General features: G+C 42.2%; 4 protein-coding genes across 5 annotated transcripts; 1 reads left to right on the top strand and 3 right to left on the bottom strand.

Annotated features, from left to right (window-relative positions):
• Positions 1 to 179: 179 nt before the first annotated feature.
• On the bottom strand, positions 180 to 1,988 carry LOC108094820 (sodium channel protein Nach). Its single transcript, XM_017195591.1, has 5 exons — positions 1,597 to 1,988; positions 803 to 1,539; positions 544 to 661; positions 374 to 483; positions 180 to 319 (listed from the first exon to the last, which is right to left on the bottom strand). The coding sequence occupies exons 1-5, from the start codon at positions 1,986 to 1,988 to the stop codon at positions 180 to 182; spliced, it is 1,497 nt and encodes a 498-aa protein (XP_017051080.1).
• A 785-nt stretch (positions 1,989 to 2,773) lies between these two features.
• LOC108094920 (sialin) lies at positions 2,774 to 9,661 on the bottom strand. Its single transcript, XM_017195770.1, has 7 exons — positions 9,560 to 9,661; positions 5,373 to 5,437; positions 4,906 to 5,060; positions 4,077 to 4,619; positions 3,414 to 3,693; positions 3,107 to 3,348; positions 2,774 to 3,046 (listed from the first exon to the last, which is right to left on the bottom strand). The coding sequence occupies exons 2-7, from the start codon at positions 5,389 to 5,391 to the stop codon at positions 2,888 to 2,890; spliced, it is 1,398 nt and encodes a 465-aa protein (XP_017051259.1). The 5' UTR covers positions 5,392 to 5,437; positions 9,560 to 9,661; the 3' UTR covers positions 2,774 to 2,887.
• A 971-nt stretch (positions 9,662 to 10,632) lies between these two features.
• On the bottom strand, positions 10,633 to 13,179 carry LOC108094918 (arginyl-tRNA--protein transferase 1). Of its 2 annotated transcripts, none has more exons than XM_017195768.2 (8): positions 12,976 to 13,179; positions 12,470 to 12,907; positions 12,235 to 12,407; positions 11,891 to 12,043; positions 11,436 to 11,617; positions 11,217 to 11,380; positions 11,005 to 11,156; positions 10,633 to 10,948 (listed from the first exon to the last, which is right to left on the bottom strand). In XM_017195768.2, the coding sequence occupies exons 1-8, from the start codon at positions 13,058 to 13,060 to the stop codon at positions 10,850 to 10,852; spliced, it is 1,446 nt and encodes a 481-aa protein (XP_017051257.1). In that variant the 5' UTR covers positions 13,061 to 13,179; the 3' UTR covers positions 10,633 to 10,849. The 2 variants fall into 2 exon arrangements, with proteins under 2 accessions (XP_017051257.1, XP_017051258.1); XM_017195769.2 differs by lacking the exon at positions 11,891 to 12,043 and adding an exon at positions 11,697 to 11,846.
• Positions 13,180 to 13,590: 411 nt separating this feature from the next.
• LOC108094868 (hormone-sensitive lipase) lies at positions 13,591 to 17,676 on the top strand. Its single transcript, XM_017195690.1, has 4 exons — positions 13,591 to 13,701; positions 14,123 to 16,492; positions 16,551 to 16,676; positions 16,735 to 17,676. The coding sequence occupies exons 2-4, from the start codon at positions 14,129 to 14,131 to the stop codon at positions 16,885 to 16,887; spliced, it is 2,643 nt and encodes an 880-aa protein (XP_017051179.1). The 5' UTR covers positions 13,591 to 13,701; positions 14,123 to 14,128; the 3' UTR covers positions 16,888 to 17,676.
• Positions 17,677 to 17,684: the final 8 nt, after the last annotated feature.

Here is a 17,684-nt window from a genome sequence, read left to right as displayed (position 1 = left end):
CAGTCTTAAACAAAGAGTTTTTTAAGAATTTATTCGCAATTAAATACATTTATTAAAATTTTTCTTTCTTTGTTGTATACGTTTTTAGGTTTATTGTTTTAAAATGTGCATTTTAACATTATATTTAAAGCTTACTGTTACACTGGTAAACAACAATAAAAAACGGCATTACATCTTATCTATTGCCAAGCCTTCCTAGGCTGCTGTGCCTTCTGAAGTTGATAATGAATATACAAGCGATAAGTGCAGTAGTAAAAAAATTCCACAACGGAAATCATGCTTAGTCCCAGGCAGAGATTAAAGATGCCACCCAAATCCGCTGAAAGTAACCATAGTAAAACCTCCGAGTAAAAATAAAGATACTATTTCTCACATAGCAGTCCTATCCATGACATAACGGTAACTTTCCGAATAACTGGAACAACTTGCTTGGCCAAGTAAACCCGAAGCACAAAGCTATCGTTGTTAAGCAGCTCCCTTGAGCTTTTTATGGAAGAAATAAAATATATAATTAAATTGTATGGTTATAATGCATTAACTCACTAGAATGGGTTAACAGAGTACTGATGCTGGTTGAGATCCGTTCTGTAGGAGAGCGTGGAGTAGGTAACATCGTAGCAGTTTGGTAGGCATTGATCACATCGAACGCTCTTAAAATTATCTGTGAAAGATTTAAAATTTCTTGTTTTTAAGAACCCCTTTCCCTCTTAAACTCCTTATAAATATTTTTTAAAGGGTTATAGCCTTTATTCTATTCATAGCTAGCATCTTATAAGAAAGTTATATATATAAGATAACTCACCATAGTTAGCCGAGTAGCAGAAGGTGTCATTGAGGTTGCACTCCTTAAAATTATTCCCCACGATGGGCAGAAGATATGGATGACATCCGCACTTCTGGACGATGGCCTCCGTTTGACAAGCAAGCAAACAGGCAGCTTGGCGATAGCTCCTAAGCTGAAGGTCATCCGAAATGAGGCAGTCCCTCTTCCTTTCCGAAAGCTCCAAGACATCCACCGAAGAACTCTGCACAGTCGGCGAAACCTCCACGAAACTCTCGGATCTCGCTGTAATTGTGACCGAGGCAGCCGACTCTGTTACATAATCCATTGGATGGTGAACAAGGACAATAAGACCAGTATTTAGGTTCCTTTCACTGCCCTCCGCACCAACGAAAGTCAAACCCCCATCCATGCCAAAAATATTTGCTGAGAAGGGAACAAAACTGGAATTCCGGGGATTGTAGTTGAAGGAACAGCAAGGACCCAAATATGCAGTTGTTGGAATGAAGGACAAATACTCGTGGCTCTGGTTGCACTGGAACTCTGTGTGTCCCCAAAAGCATCGTTTAACGTAATCCGAGCATCCTGGACTGACTGCCATGGCTGCTTCCCAAGTGGTCACGTTGTTTAACCGGAGAACTGCATCTGTAGCCTTGAAACTATCGTGACTTGGAGGCACAAAACTTTGATCCGTAAAGGCATTGAGGAAATCAAACCCGGCAATCACCTCTGCAATATCGTATTCCCTGGGAATTTGTCTGTAGAAAAGGAAGGATTTTATATGAAATATCCATACATATTTTCAAACTGCTCACAGGGTTTTCACAAAACGATCGACCCTCTCCGAATTAACCACCTTTGGACTGCAAATAGTAACACCCGGAAAAGCAACATCCGTAATTGAAAGGTCATTGGAAATGGTGTTTAGGATGGGATACGAGTAGAACTTTAGCCACAACAACAAGGTAAGGTAGATGCTCAAAAGGAGTAGTTGCAGCAGAACCGATGACCAAATAAATCTGGATAAGCCATGAGTGCGATTCCGGCGCATCAGCCAAATGCCGCTCACTTTGGTTCGCTCCGTGTATTCCCAAAAAGTTGATAGCATGGCGGCTCTAAGGAGACTTGGTTGATTAGTCCTCTTTTTGGTACCACTCACTTCGGAGGTCCTTTTGCCAGGCGATGGCCACTTTCCCGGTTGAATCATTTTGACTGTCTGGGCTTGAATCACGAAGCTCGGGCTTTTATAGGCCAGGATGTTATCCTTAATGGCTGAAAGTTTGGGTGCTAATTGTAGGTTGGTTGAGAGTCTCACTTGTTTTAGGAAAGTATCTCATTAGTTGGGCACTACCCGTCATTTCAGAATTGTAGCGCTAAATCGATAAATTTATTCGACATTTAAAATGTAGTAAACCTGTCATTAAACACAATAATCTTTCAATTTCAACGGTCATAAAAATGTGAAGCTGTCTAGTCGAACTTATTATTAAAAATTACTGTTCTACTGTTTGTGTTTTTGATTAACAATGTTTAATTATAATTTGAAATGAAAATCCAAAATTTATTATCAGTAATCCTTGCGTATCTTTAAAAGCAAACGCCTTCCAAAACTAGTTATCTTAATTCGCACCATTTTGATGACTAATAATTTAATTTTGAATTTAAATTGAATTTTCGCACCCAATAAATTGCGCTTTTGACTTCACTCATAACCTACTAAAACTCGTATAAACATGACGTTAATTCGCAATTAGAAGCGGGAATTTATCGGCTAAAACTGTCCTCAAATTTTGATTAGCATTTTACTAATTATGAGTGTCAATTCCGTTTTTTTAGTACGAGTGCTAAGTTCTGCAAAGAGCCGCAACCAGTTCGCCAAAGTGTTTCCCCCCAATCCAGGCTAAGGTCGTTGCGCCAATCTAAGAGGAACTGGTTTCGACCTCAGCTGACTCGTGAGTCACAATTCACGTGCGCCAAGTGAAACCATTATCATTAATAATAAATACACGGCTAAAGCTTTAATAGGACTCTCCATAAACAAGTACACATCGCAGTTATGGCATAATACTAAAGATACAACATCACAGGTGATTGCCACGGCACAAACTATAACTTTGTGTTGACAATATCCTCGCGCGACTCGGTGGTTTGAACTTCGTTCCACTTCTGGATCTTTCCCGATCCGAAGACCCAGAAAAACAGGGCGGGCAATATATAGGCAGCGGCTCCAATGATGAATATCCAGTGCCATTGGTCGATTGTGTTCTATGAGGAAATAAAAATTAATTAGTTATCTACAAATATTTAATAGGTAACCCCACAAACCTCATTCTTTGTGAAGGCGGCCACAATCAGAGGTGAAAAGATTCCTGGAGTGGTGCCAACACAGTTGACTATTCCGTACAGGGTTCCCGCATAATTGGGCGCCAAATCCTGCGAGTTGGCCAAATTGGAAGCCGTGGCAGCTCCGTTGAAACCCAGGGAAATAGTCATAATTGCCACGCAAACATAAGGATCTTTGCCAAAATAGGCCAAGATTATTAGCATTATTCCCGGCAGAATGTGAGCTACGCAAGTAAAAATAAAAATAGTAGAGAAATACTTTTCATTTGAATATTTCATATCAACTTACAGGGCAAACAGAAGGCCTTTCGCATGCGGGTTACGGACAACCATCCCCGACGACGAATCAAATCCGCCACTGCGCCAAATCCAAAGGCACAGAGGAGACGTGCCACATGGGGCAGACTGGACAGGAAGCCGGCGGAGGAGAGATTGAAGCCCAGGACCTCGCTCAAGAACTTTGGAGTGGCCGTGATCAGGAAGAACAGACCCCACATGCTGCCGTAGTGGAGCAACATCAGCGACCAGAAGGGCAGCGAGAAGATCAGCTCCTTGTACGGTGGCCACTTCTGCAAAAAATATAATCAAGTTATAAACAAAAAAATATTTTAAAAATATTTACTGAATAATTTAATGCCTGATATTAAGGTTGAGTAAGTATAGACTTTTTAAATTGTGTTGAGGCAATATTTACGTTTGTCCAATAAGTAAGCAACGCGTATCTTATTTATGAAAGTGCAAATATTTGTTAACTTTCAACCAGGTAAAAATTTTTAGCTAACTATACGACTTAGGTTCCATTCATTTCTTTTTTTGCTTCTATCTTCAAACCATAGAAAACCTATATGACTGCTCTAATAATATTGAAGGAGCTCCTATGACACATTTTTTGAAATTTTCGAATATTTAAAACTTTGTGGCTTGGGAATCATAAGAAGTGGGAAAAACGTACCTTCTTGTTGCTCAGAGTGTCGCCCAAGCTATTCTCGATGTACTCCCTCTCCTTTATGCTGATAGTGCTGTGCTTGGCGGGAGTATCTGCCACCAGGTAGAACCATATGGCCACCACAACTACTACGAAAATGCCGACGATATAGAAGGCCCAATCCCAGCCGAGATTCTCGATGATCACTCCACTAATTGGCCACGTGATGACGGTGCCGAAAGTACCGCCCATTAACGAGGCCACGAACTTTCCCTTTTCATCCGGAGGAGACCACTTGGACACCAGGCTGTGGCAGCACGGGTAAACCACTCCGTTGAGGAAGCCGATCAGGAATCGCACGGCGAAGACAGCATACTTGTCCCAAGCAGCTGCCGCCGGAGTCAAAGCCGTGAGTATTCCGGCGAGCAAACAACTGTATCCAGCCACATTTCGACCTCCGAGCATTTCGGCCAAGGTGCCGGCGGGCAAAGAGGTTATCATATAGCCATAGAAATAGGCACCCAGCAACAGGGCCTGATCCGACTGCGTCCAGTTATAACGAGGTCCGTACTGGAAATAAATAAATTTAAAGGTAACAATTAATATAGGTGCTTAGTTGGTCTAGAAAATAAATCATTTTTATGAATGTCATCCAAGTGAAATCTATATTCATCTAATTTATAAATAATTGTGACAACTTTCGGTTAAGGAATGTTAGGTGTATACCTTACCTTTGCCTTTACCTATATAATTATTCCTTAAAAAAAAACTACTTAAATTGTATTTAAATACAACAGTAGTTGTTTTTATTGAGGTGCTTTAAAATCCCCTTAGTTTTGTATTTAGTGAAACTCACATTGGGCAAGGCCTCAACCTCGGTGCCGTTCTCGTGACTGCTCGTGTCGTCCACCATGGCGATGATGTTGATGGAGAGATTCACCCGCATCATGTAGCTGAGGAGGCAGGCCATGAAGAGCATGATCGCCACGTTGATCCGCTTGGGCACATAGACTGCGAACGACAGCAAATATTGATCATGGACAGTTATTGACAGGTTGTTATTCGATTTTCGATGGCACAGGCCCCTCGCAGCACATTAGAGCAATTAGCGGTCTGGATATATATCTATTCCCGTTGGGGCGGGTCACAGATCTCTAATGGGCTGCGCATGCGCGAATTTCAATATTTGAGATCGATATAATTCGGGGACTTCACTTCGCCGAACGGAGATCACGTGAGATGTTATTAATGGGACATTTTTTGCATATGACTCGTGAGCTCCGGGCAAATCCGAGAGTTTGGCAATATTTTTCGGGTACTTACAGCACGGCATGAAGGCCATTTCGGCGGCTTTTTTAATGGCTCCGGTGCCTCGCGTCAGGTGTCAGCTGAAACGACAACAACAGGAAGCTGTTAGCAGCACTTTTATGCAGATCACTCGAGTTCGAGTATGACGGGGTACTCCCCGAGGCATTTGCCAATATTTTTGGCGCATAAATTTAATGAGGTTTTTGCTGCCGAGTCACTGTTGGCTATTTTCGGTAACAGCTGATCCAAAAGATGTCTATTCATTTCAATAAATTTACATTTAAATGGTCGGTGCCAGCTATGTTTGGAGGCCCATTGTCAACCGCATCTTTAAATAAATGTTTATAAGCAGTTTTGCATAAAATGGCAATCAAATCGAATTAGCTCCTATGAATAATTTGTCTATATTATTATATAGTAAAAAAAGGGGCCGAAAATAGCAAAAACTTCATTGGAGATCACTTTAAAAAAGCAATAAGTCTTTCGACTGCTATTCGTTTTAGGAAATAAATTGATTATCTAATTTTCACTCCACTTTTTTAATAAGTTAATTACAGCTAGACCTTAATATGCTCAAATTTAGTGTAAAATTTAAAAAAAATATATAAATTTCCCTTTACGAGGACTCTCTGTCAAAACTCATCGTTTTTGTTTGTCTATAAATAACGCTTTCCAAATAAATTTGTTTAGTGATAAATCTCCGTTGACTTTTTGCATTCACTTTTAAAATATAAAGAGTAATGAAGTTTCCGGAAATGATATTTTAACAATATATCTGAAGCCTGATTAATTTGAATTTAAGCTCTTAGTTTTACCGCTCATTAAATTTTATTGCAACTCATTTGTTCTTTATAGCAATCCACTTATATTGTTAGGAAGCGCACATGTAACAATAAAGTAACACATTTGTTGTTTCAGCTCTATTTAACTTCCATTATAGTTCCAATTCGAAAGTGATAGCCGATTAGGTGCATGAAGATGTCACTATACTGCCGGCAAAAACTCGATAATCGCAAGTGCACGTGTAGCAATCTATTCAGAACTGGCCCTGCACCTAACCATATCAATCGAGAGCACTTTCGGCGGTATCTGCGTGCAAAGTACTTCTCGAATTTTATAAGCACGTCCCACTTGGCACTTTACGGACGGCACGTGAGCCCCCGTTTAGGCAAATTGAGTTACAGGCCGCAACAAAATGCATGACTACATTAAATGTATTTTACCAAACACACCGATCGTGCCACAAAAGTGTCGAACGGCATTTTGGCATTGACGCTGTCGCAATTTCACCGAGGGCCGGAATCGAGGAAGCTGAGCGGATATATCTGCTAGATCTGGTAATTGCCCGGCGTCATGCTATCCTCATTTTCGTATCACCCCATCGGGGATACAATCTTGGGCGATAGTATAGCTTAGAACACATCGCATCGAAGCCATGTTCGGGTAATTGAAGCATTTAAACAGCTGCCCTCGCTGCATTTCGCACAAAAGAAATGTTTGCGCGAAAGCTGTTCAACTCTCTTATATAATAGCACTGTCATATAATGCGGTCTGTGAATTAAAGCCGAACACTTGTTTTCTTGCTTAATTACTGCCCTATATTTCCGGCCAAAACACAAATTAATAAAGCCAAAAGCAAAACTTCCCGTACTCACTAAAGTTTGAAGTGGCCCCTTAAATCGTGAAATTCGATTAAATGTTTTTTTAGGAGAGGCTCATAAATAATCGTTTTAGGTGATAAGCAAGCGCATTGAATGAAACAAGGAACGATAATTCAAAAACCGCAAACTTATCTTTTACGATCTGTTACAGAGATGAAAAACAAGCGGCAGTAAAAGTAATTCCCACCTTATTACTCGTTCCAAATTTAGAAACCTCGTTTTTATCATATCGTATCCTCCGAGTAGATAACTGTATCTATGGGGAAAAAAAGAAACTGGGGGCAATCTTCACCTTTTACCCGTCTAGAATTGCATTGATTAGGATTTGTTTACGTGACTTGGATGTGAATTCCCGCGAAATCGGATCGGGAAAACTAATTTGGCTAACAATCGGAACGAAGCATATTTGGGCCGTCAGATTTGAATTATTGATTCGCACATACGTGAATTGAAATTCGTTTTAATTGTACCTTTGGGAAAAGATCAAAGAACGCAGCTAATGACCTTCGGCATTAATTTGGGCTTAATAGTAAGTTACTGAACCTCTAATTGCAGGGCTGGTTTCAGCCATTCGCGATCTGTATCCCGATAACCCGAAAGCACTGGGCAAGTTCTAAAAGCCTAAACAAATCATTAGGGCAAAAGCTGCTTACTTTTTTTTGGTTTTTCCTACTTGGTTATATGGGGGAAATTAAGTCAGCGCCAGCCTCTCTTCTAATCTGCAGCGTTACGCCTTTATCAACCATTGCCTCCAATGACGGAGACTCCATAAAATCAGCTCGACAATTTATGGGCAATAAAGATGTGTTGTAAAGTTATACAGTGTAGTCGAATATGGCGCATGGGCATGGTCGTGATAAGTTAGCCATCAGCTGGTAAATGACGATCATTAGAGTCAGGTTAATCGTCAATTAGCCGCAATCGCAGTGGACCCTGTTGGCGAACTTGGCCAACAAGTATTACCACGATAAATGATTTGATTTACAATCGGAAAACGGTTATTGCGGAGGATCAAAAACGCAATATTTAGGTGACTCCACAAGCCCACAAGAGTTTGTATTCGAAACGTTGGATATTCACAACACGCGTTCCATTTACATAAGACTTGGTTACCCACTTGACATGGTTTGGGGTTCGACTTCTCCCCTTCCCCCTTTCTGGGGGATCCTCTGCTCTGCCCCACAAGTGCCTCATTTGCTGTCACTTATCTGCCTTGTTTGACTCTGGTATGTGGCTGGGCATAGAACTCTGCAAATTATTTCGACTGTTGGCAATCAAGCGTAACTGGCTAACAAATCAAGACCGGTAATGAACCCAGTTAGTTGGCCGTTATTGTTGTAGATCATTGTTTTTGCTCAATTTCGGTTCTCATAGCCTCACTCGGGCGAAACTGCCATTTTGCACCAATTCCCATTGAAATCATATAATTTGTGTTTTTGCATTTTTGCACGTTATAATTAAATTTCAGAAAATTACGTGGCGCAGGGAAATAGTAATACACACTCTATAGCGATTGTAAACAGCTTACTACTTTTTCGATACACTAAATAAAAAGAAATCCATGCGACAATTGCGAAAATTGCACGCACTTGTTAATAAAAATCACGAGTGTCAAATACTGGCCCGTGCTATTCATATTTTCGCGATATGAATAAATGTTCGTTGGTTGGGCAAACGGTTCGAATATCATTGCATAAATAAAATCGGCTTGTGTGAATATTTTGCGAAGACCCAAACCTGTACATTAACCCAGATACTTCTTTCAATCAAGCTGACAGTAGTCGGTCCAAAGTCTCCGATCCTTGGCCAACTGAAATAACCGGGGATTATAACTTCCCGGGTTGTTGCCAAGGCCTGGAATTAGCGGAACCCAGAGATCACTTGCCCGAAAGCGAAAAACAAAACAAATTGAAATTGTTTCGAATAGTGGTCGCGGTTCAATGAATCGAAATAACGAAACCAGTTATTATTTGAAATGCAAATTTTTTGAAATAAGCGCCAATCCAAACATAAACAGGCCAGTTCTGGCTTTTCTTATCGAACCGATTTCTCTCTTAATCAAAATCATAATGCAGAAAAATGGCCTTTTCTAGAAAATGGTCAATTCGAACCGAAATATTGTTAATCAATTTAAATTTGTTAAAATTTTTCGAAAGCGGAAATCAGAATATTCCTATTTTTGTTTCAATACCCAAGCATAAAGAATAGTTAAAAGAGGGCCTGTCTTTCTAGGTGTTTCCTATAGATTTATTATGGAATATTAACCGCACTGTTAGCACAAAAAACAACTCGCGATCACAAAACACTCAAAGTCATCTCTGTTTATCTTCGCTTATGTTTTCTTCTCGTACTTCTTCGTGACACAAATTTTGCATGGAATTTTACCACACACAGCCCCCAAAAAATATCGGATGGAGTTGTGGCGCCAAATGATACGCTCGAAATGCAGCAGGCGGATATTTTCGAAAATTCAAAAAAACTGGACTTTCCCGTTGAGAGCCCCGAAAACTGCGTTAATGACTGGGGTTGCACCGAACTCACTTTATATATGGCTTTGGTGGCTACTTATTTGGGAGCTCGCCGGCCGAATCGAACTGCTGAGAACGTCGCGCGGCGAATGAAGCTAAATCGGCGACTGCCAATGGCATATATACTTGGGCGACGATTTTAAGCAAAACTTCCACCTGCCGCAGTCGCAATTTCAGCGGCAGCAGCAGCGGTCGGGCAGCGCACAAAACGGTTAAAAATTGTTTAAATTGTTGTCGACGGTTGAAGCTCGCCGTCGACTGTCGCTTTTTAACGCTTTCTGATAGCGTGCCAAATATCGCATGCGATTCGCGAGCAAAAAACCGACAAATTTTTAAACAAAAAATCACAAAATCGTGCTAAAATGTAAATCAATAAACACGGTGACTAATAATTCAAAAATATGACCACATTATATTAACTTTGTACTAATTATTTGGGTAAATGCAGCCAAGCGAATCTTAGAATAGTTTACAGCCGCAATTCGTAGACATTTTTACAGTTGAAAAAGCCCAAAAACCAGACCTGAGCTCAATAAATTAAAAAAAAACACGCTTATAAAACACGTGTCGCGAAAACTCACTTGACCGTTTCACTTGTTTTACAATTTTGTTTAATTAGCGCACTTGGCAAATGACAGTGAAAAGCCACAGAAGCGCAGAGCCCACTTTATGGGCTTGAGTTTATTTATTAAATATTCACCGATACCCGCAAATAACTTTTCACACCGCTCACCTCGGATAACTCTATTTCCAGAATAGCTTTAAAAACACATTCGCTACTTTCGGCTGCTCAGCGCTGCTTGACTTTATGGCGACACTTAGCTTCCTGGCCAACTATCTCACGATGTGTGGGCCATATAATGTACTTTATCTCCAACTTCTACCAACAGAGCACATATGTGTTGCCGGTCCATAAAGCTTAATTGATGCATTTGGCTGCTTGTTTCAGATAAGCAGTGATTATGAGTGGAAACTGTCAGCCGTTCGGATATGAATTAATGACAAGCATCTTTTCTCTTACATGTCTGGAGTCAACGTACCGAAGGCAAATCAAGTATCTTCCGCAAACATAAGATAAACATTATATAAGGTGCATGACCATTGAATGGCAGCGTTCTTAAAACTTATTTAATTCGCAACTGTAGCTTAACACATCTTGCTCCTTCATAATGAGAATTATTTTAGTACTTCTTTGCTAATGACAACGGTAAATAAACAATCGAATAATTTCAGTAAGAAACGCAGCTTGACTAAGATTTTAAACAGAGAGGATAAACAAAAAAATTCTTCAAGTGTGAATCTTTCACGAAGTATTCACATATAGCATGCGGCGGGCACAGTCTTTTCCTACGAGCTTGCTGTACTCAATCATTGTATCGGCATCGGGGTCTGGACCGCAACGCTGTCAAAGATTCACATTAAGTATAGGCTTGTATAAAATTTCAATGTAAGACATACCTGCACATATTGTTTGTACGTAGCACAGGATTTAGCATCCACCAGCAACATAACTTCGTCTAAATGCTCCATTAAAAACTCATTCACATCCTTGGCATCAGCATTTGGGTTTAAGCGTTGGTATTTGTGTTCGTCTAACTTCGAACGAATGGCTACACAGTGATAATATTAGAGTACGAAAGAGCTAAGGGTTGTGTAAACACAAAATTTACCATCTGTAAGTGGTATCCACTCATAAGTCTCTGGGCACAGCAAATAAGAAGCGGACAACTTGCCCTTGTAGCGCATTTTGGGACAGGAATGAATGTAGAAACCCATGTAGTAATACTTTAAGGCAGGCACTTTCTCGGCTAACGACTGCAGCAAATCAATTTCCCTGAAAGGATTCTATTTATGTAATAAAGTTTTGATACTCGCAGATCTTTGGTTACCTGAGTGATCCATATGTGCCTAGTGATAGGAAGCTGTAGTCCGGATCGTAAAAGAAATAAACTGAGCTAACACAGCCTGGCAGAATATCAATCACGCCCACAGCAATCAGCTTGTCATCCAGCCAATATTGCTGATGGAAAGATCCATAACCCATTTCGGGACCATCGTTTGGTTTTTCGTTCTGCAAACGAAAAAGAGTAAGCCGGGATCAATTAAATAAAATTAAATATCGATTTCAAAACACTAGAAATAGGTAAAACCTTCATGGGCGTCTGCTGCAGATGATCCTTGTAGGCCTGTTGATCTGCGGGCGGATCGTTGTGTATCGATATCTGATACTTTTTGTAGAGCGCAAAGCTCTCGGTCAGAGTTCGATTGAATTCCTCGCCGTGTACGTGCACCAATCGCAGCTGTGAATACATTTTCGATAAGGTGAATAGGCATTTATAATTACCTTAAGAGGTGAATTGACCAAGAACCGCTGCATACTAGCTAGGGTGAGGCGTGCGGGGTTATCATTGTGAATGGTTATTTGGTATTTGCGATACAACTCGATCACTGCATCGGCACAAGTGCGCTGTGTGTCTGAGGATTCGACCAAAACGATCTGCAAGAACACAAACAGCACAAAGACAGTGGGTCTACATGTAGAGGAAGTCCCTTACTTTGGGGTCGAACATAGAGAACACAAAATCACAAATCAACACATTACAACAAAGAATCACGCTAACCCTCCCACTAAGCTTTGCAAACGGTCTAACAATAATATGAATCTACAAACATTTTCCAGTCACTTACCTTTAGCTGATGCTTGTTGGTCTCGCTGTCCGATGACAAGAAGTCACGTAGGCTCTTTTCCTGGGAAAGGGATTTCGTTGAGGTTGAGGCGGTGTCTCCCAGTTTGGCTTGCCGGCGCTCCAATCGCATTTGCTTGGCCTTCTTGCGCGGCGTGTTTGAGATCGGTGCAGCAGCTGATAAACATAAATGTATGTAAAATAAACATGTTTTTTCAACATTGACCGAATATACCCACATTTGTTGGAGCCCAGCGTTGGAGGTTCAGCCGGTGGAGCAGCTGCCTGTTTGATCGGCGTCTTTTTCTGAGCACGTGCCAGTGATGCAACCTGCTCCACATTGATTACAACCGGACTCTTATCGGGCAGCTGTGGCTGCGGCTCGCTGGCAGTGACCTCGGAAGCTCCTGTGGCGTCATCGAGATCGCCGTCACCCTTCATATCGCCCGCTTCCGGTTTCGACTCCCGCTTGCCATCGCGCAAAAATCGATTCATGCGGCGCAGAATGCGCTTGTGCGACTTGGACAGCTTGAACTCCAGCCCGTCGCACTTAATCGTGTAGCAGGGACAGCAGGTCTCCTGGTTGCGCAGCTTGTAGCAGTATTTTCCACAGCGGCGCCATCCTCGATCGATGAGATCTTGGTAGTCCTGACAGTCCAGCCGATAGGCGTGCATACCTGCATGACGAATGCGCGATTAATGGGTACATTGCACCTGGGACCGGACTGGTTTTGCATTTTCTTACCGTGCGACAGGCTGCAGTTGGTGCCGGCGCAATAGCCACACTTGCTCTGCTGGCTGCCGTAGTACTGCACAATGCTGACACTCATTGTTATGTTATTCTGACACCGACTAGTAGGAAAACATAGTGCATTTAATAGCCGCGAATTTATTAAGCAACGGAGCCCCTATTGCGAAATTTTTATACTTGCAGTGTGACCAGAGCTACGGTGTTGGCAAATCCACTCAGACCTGAAAAACAAGTGGATTCTTTAATGTTATTTATAGCATGATTTCACTGAAACAGTTCTTAATTTCTGTTAAATTGAAGTCGTTCATTTTTAATCCACAGCTTAAGTATAAGTCAATTATTTAAGTTTTTAATAAAAACAAACTGTTTCATAATATAAAAATGTGGTTTAAACGATTACAGAAAGGAACATTATTTAACAAACAATCTTTTCGACGGAAAGGAATATCGAAAAACAGTGTCATTTTCATATTTAAAATATTATTTAAATAGAATATTTAGATATTTTTTTTATTTTAACATAATTTGGAAATGTTAACAACGAAAATATTCGGAACTCCCCTATTGTAATGTCCAAGGAACTTTAATAATTAAACACAGCCACTCTAATCGTCATTCAGTTAAATCGCTCGCAAAGTCTTGTAACAAATAGTTATGCTAGATGCCGCAATAGTTAGCCCAATTAAAAATGTATTGAGCTAAAAATAGACATTTTAATTTGTAAGTAAATTATAAAAGGATAATATAAAGGAGAACCGAATACAAGCATGACACCCCATCACTAAGAAATTAAGAAAATTTGTCTCAGTGCGTAGTTCTCAAGTGAAAGTTTTTATGGCTTTTCTTCGCTTTACATTGTAATTAATCGTTTGTAAACGTCAAAGTCATTTAGTTGTTTTATATTGCCAAATATAACACAAATAACGGCTCGTTGTTTATTCAAATCTAATGCAAAAATGTAAACTGGTTTTAAAGCTCTAGATTTAAGACGACCTTCATACCTTCAAGTTAGTCACTCTAATCCGGAAAAACAATTCAGTCGTTGCAGTTGGTTTATCACCTGCCAGTGTGTTCGTGTAAATCAGATAGCCTTTGTGTGCACTAGTGGCTAACAAATGGATTAACTTAATTTTCTTTGCAGCGCAAAATGATTGATGCGGCTTCCGCCGAAAGGGGAAACCCCAAGTTGATTGGCCTCTTTAATGACAATCTGAAATTGGGCCACGAGGACGATAACCCACACAAGCCAGTGAATGGAAAGGACACCCACGTACCCGCCGACCTGCAACCGGCCTACGGAAATCTTTTCTCCGCTTGCCAGGATCATGCCGCCTTTTTTGCCAGGGACCACACCGAATTCGGTCAACGATTGCACGCCGCTCACATTGCCTGGCAGGACTTTATTGTCCTAGCCAACCGGCTGGTCTTGCAGATCGATGAGTTCGCTCATGAGTACGACTTCGATGAGCAAACGCCAGGAAATGGCTACCGCAGCTTTATTTACGTGACCAATGCCTGCATTACGCATGGAATCAGCATTTGCCAGCAGCTCACGGCCACCCGATCCACTATGTTCTTTCGCAAGAAGTTCTACATGAAGGAGGTGGAGGCGTGCTCGCAGCTCCTATCCTCACTGTGCACCTGTCTGCAGTACCTGCTGATCCTGCGCCAGTGGTCCTTCAACACGGGGGATCTCTTTGCCTGTGGAAACCATACGGCGGAACAGCTCTTCGAGCTGGGCGACACGATCAACCAGTATTGCTTTTACGGGCGCTGTCTGGGCTTCCAGTACGGCGACTCGATTCGCGGCGTTCTCCGTTTTCTGGGCATCAGCATGGCCAGCTATTCGGAGTCGTACTATTCGCAAGAGGGCGACGGAACCATCATAAAGACCACTCGCAGCTTGTGGACCAGCGGCAAGTATCTAATGAATCCGGAACTTAGAGCTCGTCGCATTGTTAACATCTCACAGAATGCCAAGATCGACTTTTGCAAATCCTTCTGGTTTCTGGCTGAGTCAGAGCTGATGCATAAGCTCCCCAGCATCGTGGGCAGCTCTATAAAGGTAAATCGGTTGATCGAACTGCCAGCCGAACCGCTGAAGTTGCCGCGACGAAAGAACTTCAAGGCGATGGAAAACCCCAGCAGTGATGTCAATCAGAACCAGGGAGATGATGACTTTGTGGAGATTCCAGTGCCCTCCGCTCATCTTGGACCAGGTTTGCCGGTTTCGGTTCGCCTGTTGAGCGCCAAGAGAAGATCGGGAATGCTGGGCGAAGGAAAATATCGCGGTTGGCACAAACCCACACCGCCAAGTCCCTCAATTCTATTTCACTGCCATGGCGGCGGCTTTGTGGCCCAGTCATCCAAATCCCACGAACTTTATTTGCGCGACTGGGCTGTGGCCCTGGATTGTCCCATTCTTTCGGTGGATTACAGTTTGGCGCCAGAGGCACCATTTCCACGCGCCTTGCAAGAGGTTTACTACGCTTACTGCTGGCTGCTGGAAAATACTGAACTTCTGGGCACAACGGCTGAAAGGATTGTGTGTGCAGGTGATTCCGCAGGGGCAAACCTTTCCATTGGAGTGGCCCTGAAGTGCATCGAGCAGGGAGTCCGAGTGCCCGATGGACTGTTCCTCGCCTACTGCCCGACTCTCGTTAGCTTTGTGCCCAGTCCTGCCCGCCTTCTCTGCCTGATGGATCCACTGCTGCCTTTTGGTTTTATGATGCGATGCCTTCGTGCCTATGCAGCACCTGCCCAGGAGACGCTGCAGGAGAATGCCAAGCATGTGGAGGATGCTGCGCAGATTCGGAACGCACAGAAATCGAACGTGTGTAGCTTGAACTCCAGTCGCCGCACCTCGATGGCCAGAAGTCCGCTGACGCCGCTGGAAGCCAACACCGAACGCGATGACGAGAGCAGCGATACATTTGCCAGTGCCTCGGCTTCTTACCACAGCCAGACCGTGGAACGGACCGATCTACCAAATAGCGAGGGCGACAACAGTTCGTGTGTTTCCTTCGAGGACGACTCCCAGCCCATTGTCCACTACCCAGTCGAAATTTCCGCCGACCCACCTAAAGATCCAGCCTGTGCAGCCTATATTGACAACTTTCTGGACAAATATCTTATTGACACGGCTACCATGGAGGTAACCGAGGACACAGCCGCTGAGGCACCACAAGCCCAGGCCAATGGACATGCCAAGATCAGCTCGGATGACGATATTCTGGTGGAGACAGGTCGCGACCTTGTTGCGATGGATACCTTGCACGGACGACTGCAGGAAGCTGTTAATAATATAACCACCACCTTGACCCGCTGCACGCAATCCTACGAGATCCATGGAAGCAATCTGATGGGTCAGCAGGATGTGCGCAACATGGACGCTTTGATAGCAAGGAGTCCCAGCGAGGAGTTTGCCTTCGATGTGCCTAAGGATCCATTTCTATCGCCTTACTGGGCGAGTGACGAATGGCTATCCCAGCTCCCAGAGACCAAAATACTTGTAAGTTTATAAGTTATGTACAATAATAATGACTAAATAATTTGTTCTTCCCATTTAGACTCTGAATATGGATCCCTGTTTGGATGACTGCGTTATGTTTGCCAAGAAACTAAAGCGACTTGGTCGCCAAGTGAACTTGGAAATTTTGGAGGGACTTCCGCATGGATTTCTTAATTTCACTATGGTATGAAAGTTCTTGGCAAACGAAATAAACTAAACTAATTTCACTTCATTTTTCTCAGTTATCCAATGAAGCGATGGAGGGATCCAAAAACTGCATTAAATCTTTACAGACGTTGCTTCAGGTAAATCCGAAGCACAAAACCAATGACAAAGTCAACTCACCAGACACCGAAGATTCCTCCAGTCCCAGTACAAGTTTGGCTGCTTCCTAGGATGAATTTCAGTCGGTCTATACGCCTATAGGACTGGAGAACCCAACACCCAACGAGGAACAATAAACACCGATGGTAATTGTGAGTGACAATGGCGTTTCAGCCTCACTGTAAAATATTGTCACCTGCATTTATCCCTTTTGGATTTCTCCTTTCGCATAGGTGTATAAACCGAAATTTGTTATGCGCAGGAACGAAATGTTCATTGTTAAACGCACTCTTCTTGCTTTTTACTACTTTGTAATCTCAAATGTTTTTTATACACTTTTATATGACACGGCTTTCTATGTTTTATATACTCACAAAATATGTATAGGATATATAGCTTTTAGCATAAGCAAGCCAAGTATGCAAGTATTGGAAGCGTGTAAACACGCACTATTTATTATGTATTACGATTAACGCTCTTGATTCCAGGCACACACTCGCTAAACGCTGTTTAATGCAAAACTCCCGAATATGTGCCTGATACGAAACGAGTACTTATATACAAGTGTATAGATTATTCGCCAATTACCCTTATTTTCACACTCCCCAAAGTGTGTCCAGATTTTTTGGCACCATGGAGGCTAACCAAGTTAAACTTAAAATATTTTGGAGGTACGCCGAGTTTTCTTTGCCTATCCCACGCGAAACCGTCTGAATGTATATCTCCGGTACACCAGGTGTTTGATATACTATTTCACATTATATTATTATATATGTATATTTGTTTGCAATCTCCCTCCTTAAACTATACCCAGTGTTATACATAAAATGCCAATAAACGGTTAATACTCTCAACAAGAATTGGACAA

The sequence above is a fragment of the Drosophila ficusphila genome, unplaced genomic scaffold, assembly GCF_018152265.1.
Source record: "Drosophila ficusphila isolate 14025-0441.05 unplaced genomic scaffold, ASM1815226v1 contig_414, whole genome shotgun sequence".
Lineage (NCBI taxonomy): Eukaryota > Metazoa > Arthropoda > Insecta > Diptera > Drosophilidae > Drosophila > Drosophila ficusphila.
The sequence above is the reverse complement of the archived record's forward strand: the minus strand, read 5'-3'. Positions and strand labels throughout refer to the sequence as shown.